At 46.1% G+C, this 14,864-nt stretch overlaps 1 protein-coding gene across 2 annotated transcripts in view; it reads right to left on the bottom strand.

Annotated features, from left to right (window-relative positions):
• The window catches only part of NHSL2 (NHS like 2), a 1,157,127-nt gene that overhangs the window by 688,650 nt on the left and 453,613 nt on the right, over positions 1 to 14,864 (bottom strand). For both annotated transcript variants that reach the window (XM_086942000.1, XM_086941999.1), the window contains exon 2: positions 9,290 to 9,418. In XM_086942000.1, coding sequence (XP_086798126.1) covers positions 9,290 to 9,418 — 129 coding nt within the window. The remainder of the gene's footprint in view (positions 1 to 9,289; positions 9,419 to 14,864) is intronic.

A 14,864-nucleotide genomic window follows, 5' to 3' on the forward strand; every position in this document is an offset into this window, starting at 1 on the left:
AATGCAGGCTGCCATCTTGGTCAGAAATAGTAAGCACGTCACCACTGTGGCAGGTCTGAAATGGCAATTAATGTTCACAAAATACACTGTGTTGTGTTTTAAATTTGTGGTTTTCCCTGCCCATGATTGCCTCCATTTAGTGTGTTGAATTGTGGGATTTGCAGTTCAACCTCTGTAGTTTGTCCCTCTCATTCCTTGGTGATAATTCTGTTTTCCCTCCAAATTTCTCCTTTGATCTGTGCAAAGACCAGTATGTTAAAACAGTGCACTCCCAGCCACCATCTTGTGTTCACAAGCCAGTGAAACAGCCCCCCTGCCTCCCCCCACCCCCAGCAACAGGGATTTTTCTACACCAGAGGGTGCTTCTGTGAGCTGTTTAAACTGTGTTTTACTGGGGCCTGTGCACTTCGTTTTTTGGCCAGCAAGGGGTGTAAAGTTTTATTCAAACAGTATTGTTAGATTTCAAGTTAGTGAGGCCCTTACCTGCTCAGTCCAAAGTGTGGATTGAGCCTGTCTGTCTCCTAGGAGATTCTGAACAGGAGAAGCAGCTTTCCACTCCCTGGCCAGCAAACCTTGTCTGAGGTCATTGGGACCTTATATGGTCTGCTAGTGGTTGGTACATGTGTACACTGATTGGTGGTTGTATCTGGTGTTTATATTGGATTAGGGTTAATGTCCTCATTGGTTGGTGAGGGATCTGATTGGTTTCTGGGTCTGTGATTCAATCATTGTAGGGTTGGGACTAGGGCTAGGGTTAGGATTTCTATTGGAAGTAGGGACTAGGGCTTCCTATGTTATTGGTTGTTGGGAGTAGGGTGGGACTAAGGCTAGGGTTAGACCTTTAATTGGTAGTAGCGATTAGGTCTTCTGGTGTGATTGGTTGCTGGACTGGGTGTGGGACTTAGAGTAGGGTTAGGCTTTCTATTGGAAGTAGGGACTAGGGCTCCCTGTGCCATTGGACTTGTTTTGGGACTACTGGTAGGGCTAGGGCCTTTATTTGATGTAGAGATCAGGTTTTTTTTTAACTGATTGGGTGCTTGGACTAGGGGTAAGATTGGCTGTAAGAGCCTGGTCTCCTATTGTTCTAGATTTTAGGGCTTGTGTTGTGATTGGATAGTGTTAGGGCTAGTGTTCCCATTGGCTGAAAGGGTCACCTGATTACTAGGGCTATAAAAATGGCCAGGCTTAAGGCGTCTCAGCCCGGGCGTCGAGGCCAAGGGCAGAGAGGACAAGGGCAGTTTCCTGTTTGAGCCTGTTAGGGCAGAGAGGACAAGGGTAGTTGCCTGTTAGAGCCTGTTAAGGGCAGAGAGGACAAGGGCAGTTGCCTGTTAGAGCCTGTTCGAGACTGGCCGGGACTAGGGCCAGAAATGCTGCCCTTTTTCTCATTTAGCAATACCCAAAACTTCTTTTTACTCATCCAAAAGCCTCCTCCTATTGCTAAGACCTAAAAAAAATATTTTGAAAAAATCTTCCACTCTTTTACCCCTCCACTATCCTTTTCAATCAAAATTATCAGACTAACATGTTCACTTCTCAAAATTCCATATTAAACTATACTAATATACTACCCAAATGACTGAATAACGTATCCACTACTCAAATTACTTCATATTTGTTTTACTATATTAATTTTCAACAGTAATACTTTATGGGTTCCGAAGTGGCGTGCTACTCGCCAGAAAAGCGCTTCAACACCCATCAGAGGTAACAAGTGCTATATGAATGCAAATCTTTCTTCCCCTTTTATCCCTCCGCTATCCTTCTCACTCCAAGTAGCTGACTAATATCCACCACTGAAATGACTTCATATTTCACCATATTAATTCACCACTAATCCTTTGTAGGCTTCCTGAATAGCGTGCGTCAACAAGTGCTATATAAATACAAACCTTTATCCTCCTCTATCCTTCTGCTATCATTCCAAATCCAAATAACTGACTAACCTATCCACCACTTAAAATGTACTTGCATGTTTCACTATACTAATTCAACACCAATCTTCTATGGGTCCCGGAGTAGTGTGCTACTCGCCGAAAAAGCACTGCAACGCCTCGTCAGGAGTAGTAAGCGCTATATAAATGCAATTACAATACAATTACAATCTTCAATCAACTTCATGGTCGCCTGGATGGCTGCCGGCATGCGACCCCACATGGGCGTCAATTCACCCAAATGTCAATGATAGCTAGAGTGGCATGGTGCACCCTCTGACCCAAATGATATCGCAGTGTTACCCCTCTACTGGAAAATTCACCCTAAGCCCCCTATGTGCTAATAAGCGGCTAGGGAGAAGGGCAAAGAGTAGAAACCACACAACGTAAACAAGGCAGTGATTTTGTGTTGCTGAATATAATTAGTGAAAGAGATTTTGAGATGAAGTTGAGTGTCCTTAGTTTGTTGGTAGATCCAGGCATTACTATCGTTGAGTATGGATAACAAGAAGTTCCATGCAGAGGTTGAAGGTGGCGGAGAGGGGGGATCCGCGTGGTGCTCTGCTGGAGGCAGAGTTTCTGAATCTTTTGGTTCCTATCTTAATGACTCGACAGCAGATATTTTATTTTGTGGAATTACCATTTCTTGAACACCTTCTGAAGAAAACACCTATAATATAGCCTTCATCTGGGTGCTCATCTGCCATGCTCTTGCTCATCACCAGCCGTATTGACTACGCCAATGCACTCTATGCAGGCACCACCGGCAAACTCATGAGAAGACTCCAGACGATCCAGAACGCAGCAGCCAGATTGATCCTCAACTTGCCCAAAAGGACCCACATCTCCCAGCACCCGAGAGACCTCCACTGACTCCTAATTCACAAGAGATGCCATTTCAAGCTTCTGACCCACACCGACAAAGCCCTCCATGACCAAGGACCAGCATATAAGAACCACCGCCTAAATTTCGACCAGCCACCCAGAAACCTCTGCACTGCTCACCTCACCCCACCCTTGCACAGACACAGAGCATCCACGGGGCGATCCTTCTCCCAACTCGCCGCCAAATCTTGGAACGCCCTCGCACTCCATCTTCAAAAATCATCCTCATTGGCGGACTTTAGGAAGGCACTCAAGACCTGGCTCTTTGACTGAGACCCTCCACCCAGTGCCTGGATACCCCTCATGGGTGATAAGTCACGCTATATAAGCACAGTTTTATTCATTGATTGAGTCCGAGAAAGGTTCATACTTTATTCACCACAGACTTACTAGACCAGACAAAGATCTATTACATTTATAATAAAGCATCTTCCTTCTGGACAATCAGGCTGACAAACACAAAAATCATTCCATATCCCCGTATGGTAAAGGCACCACATCAGCTTTGTGCATTTAGTTGCGAAATCTGCACACTCTAGAGAGCAGCACGGTGTACTCACTGTCTCCCTAACATTCAACCTCTACATCTCTGGGCACAAACCTTTCTCCCGGGCCAACAGGTTCCACTTTTAATGAATCATTTTGAGAAACAGCTGGGATCAGGGACTAAAGCTACAAGGAAGATGCAACCCTTGCCTGTGACAAGAAAGCACTGTACAATAGGCTCTCCTGCCATTTTGAATGTGCTCATGATGTTGCTTTTCCAGCAAAATGTTACCTGGCAAACAACCTAGAACTGATGTAATGTGAGTTCTGGGTAATGCTCTGGGGGGGCGGGGGTGGGGTCCCAATGTTTTACATCCCCATGATGAAGTCTGCCAAAGACACAACAAACAACTGTTTCACTAATGATCTGGGCCTACTGACATGACATGACAGGGCATTTAAAGGTATTGGCTGAAGTCAAAGCACACTGTCTGACAGATTCTCAAGCGGTACGAGCATTAGGGACACAATGGAAAATAAACAACTAGAATTGTGGGACAACACACAAGGAATTGTTTAATGTTTACGCAGAGCTGACGTCCCCACCTTGGTAACCCCTTCTTTTCTGAAAAACTGTACCTGCTGGGGTTAAACAATCAGTGCTTAATTTGTCTGTTTGACGGTGCTCGGTACCACCATGTATTTATAAAACTGGCACTTAATTATGACACTCTACCACACGATGGCGCTATCTTTAACAGAAAAGTGTTACACAGTTTCATAACCTTTAAAAAATCATAATAAACTAGCATGTTTAATTCATTTTACAGCTCATAGTGGCCTGGAATAGTTACAAAGTTCACACTTGTATCAGTATGATGGGCCTGGAACTAGCATTGGGCAGTTGTAGCAGGGGCAGTGGGCGGGGTGTACCCTGGCGGCCTCCTGACCACTTACGTTTTTACAAATTAACCACTGCCAAGCAGTGTTCCTCGAAGGTCCAAATGCTAGAGCGGAAGAGCCTCAAATGCCCCTCAGGGCTGCTCCTTTCTACAAGCCCATTTCCGCCCAACAGGAAATTACCAATATTCTGTCCAGTCTGAAGCTGACATTCACACCCACTTATATTTGCAATGCAAAGTTAGTCATTCTGGTAATACCAATTACTGAACCTCTTATGCGGTACTTTCCACACAAGCTGTCTACCAGGGTGCAAATAAACAGTTGTTATCTCTCTACTTGGGAAACCACATGCACACAATAACGCCACAGCCAGAACAAAATCCAGTTTGCTCACTACGATCCCCAAGCGCATCAAGTTGATTTTCTGCAGAGAAGATTCATCTAATTAAATTACCACCTCATCAGCATCTTTCAGACAACTTCAGCTAGCAGACTCCTTAAACCACTCTTCCCTCCAGCCCACCCTCACCGATTGGACCCTGGTCACTATGAAGATAATACCATGCCCATGAAGAGCACCCACTCAGGAGCCCCCACAGACCCCTGCCCTCTGCACATCTTCCACAGACCTGCCGCCGCCATAGCGCCCCAGCTACGACGCACCATCAACACCACCTTCGAATCCGGCACTTTGCCTGACGACTGGAAATGGGAAGAAGTCAAGCCCCTCCTCAAGAAACCCTTTGCAGACCCGATGGACCCGATGGACCAGATGAACTACCAACCCATATCTCTCCTTCCCTTCGCAGCCAAAGTCACCGAGAAGATTGTCAATGCCCAGCCAACAAACTTCATTGAAGAGGACTCCATCCTCGACCCCTCCCAATCCGGATTCTGCAGCAACCACAGCACTGAGACTGCCCTCTTCTCCTCCACAGATGACATCCACACGCTCCTCGACCAAGGCCACACCGCAGCCCTCATCCTAATCGACCTCTCTGCAGCCTTCAACACCCTCTCCCATCGCACCCTCGCAGCCAGACTCCATGACGCTGGAATACAGGGAACTGTCCTTGACTGGCTCCGCTCCTTTCTCACTGCCAGAACGCAAAGGATCAGACTCCCGCCCTTCCTCTCTGAACCCACAGAGATCAACTGCGGAGTACCACAAGGAAGCTCAGCCCTAAGCTCTTCAACATCCACATGCCCCCCCCCCCTCTGCCATCATCAGACAGCATGGACTCAGCATTGCATCCAAACCCAACTGCACCCAGCTCTTCCGCTTTTTTACGAAGGACCCCGAAACCAACAGACTCAGCTTCCAAAAAGGAATGAAAGACGTTGCAGCGTGGATGGGCAGCAGCTTTCTCAAGCTCAACTTGGAGAAGACAGAAGTTCTAGTCCTTGGATCCTCCCCCTCTGTGTGGGACATCACCTGGTGACCCTCGGCACCACCCCACCCCCACGGACCAAGTCCGGAACCTCTGCATCATATTCGACTCCTCCCTCACAATGACCTGACAAATCAACGCTTTCGCTTCCACCTGCTTTAAAACCTTCAACACCCTCCACATTCTCCGCAAGACCTTCAAGTAGATCCCCTCCAAAGCCAGAAAGACCATCACCTATCCCCTCGTAACAAGCAGACTGTACTACAGAAACACCCTCTACGCTGGAATCAACAAATCCCCTCCAGACCATCCAGGACACTGTGGCCAGACTCATCCCCGGCATCCCAAGGCATGAGCACATCACTCAACACCTGTGAGACCTCCACTGGCTCCCCGTCAAGAAGAGAGTAGCCTTCAAGCTACTCACCCACGCCTACAAATCCCTCCACAACATCGGACCCAAATACCTCAACGAAAGAGTCTCCTTAACGTACTCAAAGGAACCGCTGCTCCGTCGACCTCGCCCTGGCAGAAACCCGGCGCCACCGTAGAACCAAAGCAGGTGGGAGAGCCTTCTCCTACATCGCAGCCAAAGCCTGGAACGAGCTCCCGTCAACATCAGACGCTCCCCTACTCTGCAAACCTTCAGGAAGAGCCTCAAGGCCTGGCTCTTCGGGTGAACCGGAGCTGCACCCCCCCACCACTCCCTCTCCCCCCAGCGGATTGAGACCCTCATGGGTGAGTGGCGTGCTTTAAACCCCCTGATTGATTCAGGTTGGCTACAGCCAACTCAGAGGGTCATATTCTACATCACTCAACATGAGGGGTGAATTACTCTCATCTTTGGATGAAGATAACAGAAGCCCAGCACTGCTGCTCGCCCTGATTCTCAGCACAATCTTGGCTGCTTGGGCCCAAGTCATCAACCTCGACAACACTGGGTACCACTGCTTTGCTAATGAGACACTGCTACACCTAAAGCTACAAGAGAGATCCGCGCATAGGCAGCTGGTCCGGTCCTGCCTGGAGCAAGTGCAAGAATAGATGCAGCAAAGCTGTTTTCACTCTTCCATGACCAAGGTCCCTCTACTTGAAATAATTAGCCCAACTTCACCTCAGCACTTTTGTCTGTCTTGAAGTCTTGTCATGTAAGGTAACAGATGGGTCCAGCAAGACTTATGCTCCTGCTATTCTGCACAGAACTCCAAAGAATCTGCAAACGGTATGAGCGCTTTGCAAAAAAAAATCAGAATACTTGGTATTCACACATGGCTGCCATGGCTAGTGCAGAAAGGTGTACGGCGTTTTTAATGGGGAGAGAAAGAGATTCTTTTTTAAGGGGAGTGGCGAGATATGGTTTGCCCGTTTTTGCCAAAAAAGACTGGCTGAGGTCCTGCAATTGTGCATTGACCAAGATCTGCCCTTCAAGTACTTTGTACCTTTCTGTGGTTTTCCTGTGGCATGAGGAGGCACTAATATTTTATGTAGCGCTTCATACCACACTTTTGCCATTCCTAAGTGCTGCAAATAATAGGTGTTAATATCACCCAGTGTCATGGTCCTGAATGTATCAACCTTGGTAGGATGGAAGCCTGAGTCAGCTTTGCCACAGATCAGATTGGTGACCTGCAGAGCTCCGTGTGGCTCAGTCCCCTTCTTTGCACGGCCTATAAATGCCGCCTGTTGCTTACTTCTGACAGAGCCATGGCAGAAGGCACTCAATGTCCCCTTTCACCTGGCTTCTTGCAGGTGCCAAAGGTGGGGCCCTGCACCTGCCTGCCAGGAGCTAGACTAGACACAAGGCCTTCTGCAGCCTTTTGAACCGGATGGCACTCACTGCTCTAGTGCCTACTGCTGTGGTGCCACTTCAAGGGACAGCATCTTGCATCAGGGGCGGTGCAAATGTTGCTGCACGCGCCACTTGAAAACGGTTCTACAACACTGCAATGTATCTGATCAGAAAACAATCCCAAGTCGCACCTGCACAAGCTACCGAAGGTGCAAGTATTGTGCAAAATTGCACCAGTGCCCGTGCAGTCTAAGTAATCCAGCCTTCAGTACCACAAAAGGCGTGCACAGTAGGTATATATATACCCAACCATTCGTAAATGTTTGTTAACATATTTCTCCTTTATTTCCATTTATGCAACTCGTGTTCTCCTGCAGGTTTCATATGTATTACTCTTTGCTTCTAAAAATACGATGCCTTATGCGTTTTCATGGGTGTGGCTTGACTCCTAACCGTCCCAACCCTCCCATCCCATGACCCCTAACCCTTGGCTGATGCATTGGCGCTGAACACGTGAACCAAAGTCGACAATTTCATCCACCTCGGCTCTTTTTATTCATCCACAATGTGAAAAACAGCAAACGAAAAAGAGATGTTCAAATAACAAGACTTGATGTAGCAACCAGCGGTCCTGAGTGACTGACGTCACACCGGCCGTGCCTACACCTGTTCTCCTCGTGTAGGCGCAGCGTGCTCCTAAAGCGCTCACTTACGGGCCACCTTTGGACGGGTGCCTCAGTCTAATAATTAAAATATCAACCAGCTGACAAGATGCTGCACCCAGAAGCAAAGTCTGTTATTATATCCCACTGTGGGAACATCCAAGTGACAAAGGTGTTCTGTGGCCGTGTACAGGAGCAAGGCGGAAGGACAAACTCCTTCATTGAATCGTGGAAGGGGGACTTCGTATCGCTGCATAACCTCCATTGGGGGTACTTTATTGTGTGTCATCCATGATCAAGCTTCCACCCTTCCCTGAGCCATTATTTAAATATTTTTCGAAGTTATTTACCAACATTTTGCGCAGATGCTCGTATGACGCGCAAAGCTACGGAAAGTCACATTAAACCATGGAGCAAATAACCTATAATTAGAAACTCTGCTGCGAAAATAAACATGGCAAAACGAACTACAGTCCAAACTGTATAGCAGGCACACATCGATTTCGGCTTTGGCGTAATGCATCCAACAGTGCAACAAATCAACATATCCCACAATTGTTTCATTATCAGCTAAAGCCCGTGAATTGCAAGCATGATATCTCAAAAGAAAGAGAACCTTCTAACTTTTTCATATATACAACGATTTGATTTCATTGACTGTTATTTTATTGTTGATTATTCCATTGTCATTTGTACACTTGAATTTCCAAACAGAATGTATACAATTGTTTCATTTTTTTAAATACATCTCTTTTCAAATTAAAAGAAGGAGAACCGAAAATCGAATTTATACTTTTAATTGTTTGAAAAGCGGATGCATTTCTGCTCACTGACCTGCCATCTGCATTGTCTGCAGACGCTGGCAGCATGCATTGTGATGTCACAACTCAAATGTAATACATTATTATAGCATAGTAGTGTCAGTCCACCCAGAGGTGACCACCGAGGTCGCTACTAGGCTGTAATATGGACGTTAGGCATGGGTTTTCATAGAGTTATTGCAGGTTTACACGTGTTACGGTTCAGAGAGCATGCATGACCTGGAACCCTGTCTAACTCTAGACAGAGCTAGACAGGGTTCTGTAGTAGTCCCCCCAAGCTGCCCCCTTGTTTAATCTCCGATTGATGCACGCTGCCCCCAGGCGAGCTGGTGCACTGTGGGTCTGCTTCCCTTGCACAAGTGACGTCAAGCATCAGAGGTGTGAAAAAGTGTGCATGCACTGGTGCGTGTGCGGTACGTACCTCGACAGCCAGTGGCGGCTCCTAGTCCCGCAGAAGCGGCCCCACACCTCCGCTGATCGCTGCCAGCCCCACACAGCGAGCCGGCCACGGAGGCCCCCTCCGCCGCTCCGCCGGGGCCCGCGTCCAAATCTGCGAATGCACAGAAAAATGTGGGAAATGAGCAGACAATCTCCTCGGATCTGGAGTAGGTGGAGAGATTGCGCGCCAGAAGACTGGAGCGTAACTGCTGCCTCGCCCACCCGCAGGCCCCACCCCTGTTTTCATACTAAACTCAATCCAGATTTGTTTTGCGCAAGGTGCGTGACATCCCTCTCCCCCCGTGAGTCCCCCCTGAACGCACCGGCCGTGCCAAGCTCCCAGGCCGGACTGCTGGCCTTCAGTGCGGCCTCCGAGCGCGGATCAGTCCTTCCCCCGGCAGCTGCTCTCTGCAACTTGCATTACAGGGTCCCTGATGCAAAGTGCACATTTTTGGCAAGCAAGCCCGAGTGGAGGACGGCGATGCGAAACAAGGCTAGCGTCAGTTTCCACCTCACTAATGTACAAGAAAACCAATATGTTGCTGTATTTTGGAGGAAGTCAGGCGGCTACGACACCCGTTCTAGTCACCTGCAAGTGTACATTTGAAAAAAAATAAAGGCCAATAGGTTCCAAATCTCAACCCAACTCCCCCCAATCTTGATTACACCTCAGACCTCTTTCTTCCACCACCCTACACTTCCTGCCTCTTTGTCTCACTCTTGCAGCTTTTTCCCCAACCCTTCTTTCTTCCTTTATTGCAGTTGTCATGTGTCTTCCTCCTTCTTTCTTGTTTTTCTTCCTTTTCTGCCTTTCTCCCTCTCTTGCTCTGGGTCAAGTCTGGCGATTAAAAATAAGTGCTAGTGCCCTCCACCTGCAAGCACCAGCACAAATTAAGAACTAGGCCCATGTAGTTAAACCATTTGCCTGCTTGCCCATAGTTATTTATAATTTGCAATTTCACAACAAAGTGATCCCCATTTAAACACAATCAAATGCATATCTATATTTATTAATTTATATTAGCCACAGGCCTGATATACTAACTCCGTTCACAACGTAGGGATAGTCCAATGCTTTGCGACCAGGGGTGTATGTGATACAACCTATGTACTAATAGATAGGAAAGCAAATTGCCCCTTCGCAGGAGGTTGCAAAATCGACAGGCTGACATATATTTTTTCGACAGGTCACATGTTTGAACCTCTTGTGGCTGTCTGCAAATGCATATATGGCTGGGTCCAAACTGCGGTGGCACGGTGTGCAAAAAACATTGATTGGGATGTGTCCGGATTAATTACCAGTGGCTGAGATTCATTCAAGCATTCCATCCATCATCTTGTTTTTGTGTGTTTATTCCCTAAGGGTGCCGGGTATGCCCAGATGTCGGTCCTGAGCTCCCCGTGCCACTGGAACCAAGCTGTACCAGGCCGAAGAGCCCATAACAAGGGCGAAACCAGTCCTGAGTTGCTTGTCTTCCGGTTCAAGGAGGACCTGGCCTGGCAGTTCGGGCTGGCCTGTTCCTGAGATGAACAGGGTCAAGACTGGTTTAGATATGTCCGGGTCCACACTGAGGTGGCATGGTGGGAGAGAAATGTTTGATTGAGATGTGCCCCCGAGCAACCGTTACTGGCCGAGATTAATTCAAGCATTCCTTCCATCACCTTGTTGTTAATGCAGAGATGGTGGTCTGCAAGGGACAGCGGATCACCATCCCAAAATTTGCTTTCTCAAACAGTAAACATATTTTCAAAGCCAGGTTGTGTCCATAAAACCGACATATGAAGCTTTTAAAAAAAATATATTTTCCTATTTGGGACCAGTGAATGAATCCTGGGGAGATGCTGTTGTCCCCGGGAGCTCCACTTGCGCCCCTCCCCCAGGCGATTTAACACAATTCCCAGGTCTGATGATGTCTCACAAGGGCATCTACCTACATGTAAATTAGTTATAATCTCAGCTCGAGAGGTGGTAACGTTTCAGTGGTTTGCAATCACAAATTTGGTGACACACTAGAGATACAGTCCTTTGCAGCTCGCAAAGAGCAGGGAATGCCTCTCTTACACCCCATCTCGTTTGTGATTCAACTAGGATCACAAACCCCGTTTACAGATCAGAAAGTAAATTCTGACTCATAAACGGGGATTGGTACAATATAAAAGCAAATTTTGTGGAAGCAAAGCCTAATTTATAGGCTTTGTCACTGCAAAAATCTATAGTACAGGAGTCCCCTTATTCTGTTTCTGGACCCCATACTGAGAAAAGTTACAAAAATGGGCGACATTGGTCCAATTTACGCTCTTGAATCAACAGCAGGGAGTATTAATTGTGGGGGTGTAACAGGTAAGCACCACTCCATTCAGCCATAAATACAGTTTGTCAATAGCAGGTTCTTTTACTCCAGCTCAAGTATATAATGGAATTGAAACATCTACTCAAGTGGGTTGACTTAGAAGCTGCTAAGTGTGATGTTTCATATCTAGAGTATTGTGTTAGCGACTCATTGTGAGTTCCATGGTCATCCTCTCAGTAAGTAAGACCTATGCTTCGGATGCATCCTTATTTAAACATGCTTTTATCAATTATGAGATGAATATCACTAAGTGGCAATGACGTTTGGGATATCCCCCATGATTTTGCACAAATCGTTTGGTAGTTGTTAGAAAGTGGTTCTGACACTATGGGCCACCCGGATTTTTCGCTTTTTGAGAAGTAATGGACTGAGTGGGGGATTTCTGGAGAAGGGCATCCCCTGGAGGTGAAAAGTGTAATTGCATCGAAATGCATTTATTGATGGTTATTTCTTTTCAAGAGACTGATGTTCTAGCTGAAGTATTGGTTTAAGGTGATGTCATTAGCAAAGTGGATTTAAGGGGCTAGACATTCCGGCTAGGGTGTCTGACTGGAGATACTTAAACCTGTGATTGTATCTGTGACGCCTTTAGGGGCTGTAATTGCAATGCATTCTAATGACATACAAATGTGCTGAGTACCGTCATTCTAAAGTGTGCGTAAACATGTATTCTTGCTGCTGAGCTTAGGTGAAGACCCCAGACTGTTAGCCCTTAAGATGAAGAGGTGCATACTGTATGGTCAGTAGGGGATGCTCAGTCAGGGTCATGTGTCACAAAGGCAGGTGTAGCCTGTTTAATGCTTGTTGAGGTTATGGGGGGGGGGTCGCCGCTGGGGTGGTGCCAGTGCGCAGGGCCCTCGCTCCAGGTTAAGACCAATTCACTGCATTGGGGCAAGATGATGTACATACGTGGGAGTGGTGGTACTAGACCCCATCCTCCCCCCCTGCGGGAGGGGTGGAGATGGTATGCAATGTCACAAAGTAATTCCAACAGCTTATGTATATTTGTAGATTGGTGTATAGTATTGAGTGGTGTGTGTGTTTAATAAATGTACTCTTTGTTAAAGCAAAGTACAGACTGGACAATCAATTATTGAGTGTTATTTTTGCACATCTGCAAATGGCGATTACTAGCCCACACCACCTCCCTTGAGTAAGCCTTAGACTGCTCTGCAACGCTACCCTCTGAGAGTCAGGCGCTGCCCTAGGGTGTTTGGTTCCCAGTGAAGGACAAATGTGTCATGTTATTTGTGCAGGCCTCACAGATGCTGCCTCGTTTTCCAACAGTAGTATTATCCCATTCAATCAAACTATTTAATATATCACTGGAAAAAGGGCACTCACAATCGATACATGACAAACACTGTTGAGTAACATTGAGATCTCACTATTAAGAAACCCTTGCAGCACATATGTCACCCTCAGAAATGGAACATTTGCAAAACAAGCTTCATTCATTATCATTGCTCGGTCATTACACTTAATCGACCTTGTCTTCACTAAAGAACGCTTGCAAAACATAAAAGGTCAGGACTTTATATCAGTAAGCTGAATTTGCCAAACTGAGACAAAATTGTTGCCTCAAACAGAATATTGAAGATGGATGCCAGAAAGACTGCCCTAAAGGACAGATTAGATGACGTTGAATACAGTAACAGGAATAACAATACCACATTATTGGAATCCCAGAGGGAGAAGAGGGCTGTGACAAATCTTTCTTTGTGAACCTACTATAAGTCATCCACAACATTGTAATAAGAGGAAATATCTTTAGGTTTATAAAAGGCAGTGGGTGTATCAGGTGAATAACTTTAACTAGAATTTTGGTATAGTTCTTAAAATATGCATCTGTTTTGAGGATTCCCAGCACTGCCAAAACCTAATGTAACAATGATGTTCCAGTCTTACTGATTAAGGCAGTTCCTAAGAGACTGGAAGTATGCCTCAGTCTTTGACAGTAATATGTGCTGCACTCACCTCCTAATCAGGTCAAGACAGATTAAAAACACCGCAGCAGCGTCAATGCAATGGATTGGTCCGGCATGCAACGGAGAGTCATTTTTGAGGTGACTGTGCATTTAATCAAAAGACTCCCCTCAACTGCAGAAAAATGAGCCCGTAACAGATACAACATAAATCCTCACTTCGGGTCTGGGGGTAATCCAGATTGGAGCGGGAATAGTAGTCACTGTCTGAACTGGGTTTACAAGTAATGCAGGAAACACAGCACTGCTGAATTTTCCTCTCCAACATTTTGCATAGAAATACCTGGCAAAATGTGTGGAGGAAAATGTTCCTGAATGTGTAAAAAACATCCTGAAATTGCCATGTAAACAATAAATCCCTGGGTTATTCCCCATTGTTTAAAGGACCTCTCCAGCTAATGTAGTACAATTGCACCTGGAAATGACTGCATCCTCCAGTATGAGGATTTCAGTGTGCGGTATTAGCACTCTGGACATCCGTCAACGTGCACACTGAAAGTCCATATAAGGCAAACGGTAATATTTGCTCTGCACAGAGGAAACAAACAATTTGCCAATGAAAAACCATTCAATTTTCAAACCACAAAAAATGTACCAATAAAAATGAAAAATCAAAACAGAAGGTGATGGGGAAGAATCTTAAAACTGAAAACAAATAATATTTCTGCACACGACTGATGTTGAACATCAAAGAATTCTGGCATGGCTTAAACAGTCAACAATTTCTAAAATTCAAATGCTCCAAGACAGAGCCAGGGTCACTTCACTTGTTCAAAATATGGACTGATCCTGCCCAGCCAAACTAATCTAGAGAAACAGTTCCTCTAAAAAGGAAAATTAGAACTCTTGGACCCAGGCCTAACCTCACAGGTAACTGGGTAGTTAAATCCACTTTTCAGGAAATTAAATTGCTCAAAAGACTCCCCTCCACTGAACACCACTCAGTGCTGGTAGAAGCGCTTGCACATTTTTGCTTTCGCTACAGCAACACACTATACTACTGCCTGCCCTCCTATCAAATCAAGAGATGTCAACGAGCCCAAAATGTTGCATTTCAAGACGTATTTGTCCTCGGCAAAAATAAATACATCACCAAACTCCATAGAATAGAAACCTGTATTCTGTCAAATCCAGAGTATCCTTCAAAATCTTTATCCTTACATTCAAATGCCTAGATGGCTCCGCAACCTTTTATCCACAGAAACATCATCACCAACCAACA

This window comes from Lissotriton vulgaris, chromosome 10 (assembly GCF_964263255.1).
Source record: "Lissotriton vulgaris chromosome 10, aLisVul1.2, whole genome shotgun sequence".
In the NCBI taxonomy this organism is placed as follows: domain Eukaryota; kingdom Metazoa; phylum Chordata; class Amphibia; order Caudata; family Salamandridae; genus Lissotriton; species Lissotriton vulgaris.